We start from the raw sequence: 730 nt of genomic DNA on the forward strand, positions 1-730 counted from the left end.
CCACCATGTTTCACCCAACTCGCCCGCATTTATCAAGCCACAGCCTTAAAGAAAGTACACATTTCTTTTTATTCAGAGAATCACAGTAAGCTACTGAGACTCAAGGCTCCTTTCCCCGGCATAATTTCCCAAACATTCACATGCAGCTTTTGAAAACATCAAGTACACTTCAAGAATTTGGAAGATGCACCATCATAAGCAAAACCTGCACGAGACATTGGGATTTCTGCCAGAGCAGCAGCCCCCTGCGAGGCAAACAGGCAGGAGCGCAGCGAGCTGAGCAGGAAGCAAGGGGGGCCGGGCAGCCAATGCCGCTTTATTCAAGAACATTCTTGGGAACTTTCTGCAGAAGCAATTCAATATCATCCTGGATCTTGATGGTTTCAAAATGCCGGCTGTAGCGCTTGAAGGGCACGCCGTCGGGGCCGATGAGGAACTTCTCGAAGTTCCAGGAGATGTCGTTGCGGCAGACGGGGGACCAGATGATGTACTGCGGGTTGGTCATCAGCGAGGAGGGGTCGTCGTGCGGGAAGGGCAGCGCCTCTTTCAGGAAGGTGAAGAGGGGGTGCGCGTTCTTCCCGTTCACCTCGCACTTCTCGAACATGATGAAATTGGGCTTATACCCGTTGCCAGGACGAACGTGCTCCAGTGAGAGCAGGATCTCCTCGTTCGTGGCATTTTCCTGGGGAAAGAACAACGGAAGGGCCCGGGCACCGCCCGTCAGAGCCCA

General features: G+C 53.3%; 1 protein-coding gene across 1 annotated transcript; it reads right to left on the minus strand.

Moving 5' to 3' along the window:
- Positions 1-316: 316 nt before the first annotated feature.
- On the minus strand, positions 317-682 carry GPX1 (glutathione peroxidase 1; the record flags this gene model as incomplete). Its single annotated transcript, XM_010294046.1, has 1 exon — positions 317-682. A coding segment is annotated over one exon (366 nt), but the record flags the coding sequence as incomplete, so codon positions are not given.
- Positions 683-730: the final 48 nt, after the last annotated feature.

The sequence above is a fragment of the Phaethon lepturus genome, unplaced genomic scaffold (genome assembly GCF_000687285.1).
Source record: "Phaethon lepturus isolate BGI_N335 unplaced genomic scaffold, ASM68728v1 Scaffold22559, whole genome shotgun sequence".
In the NCBI taxonomy this organism is placed as follows: Eukaryota; Metazoa; Chordata; class Aves; order Phaethontiformes; family Phaethontidae; genus Phaethon; species Phaethon lepturus.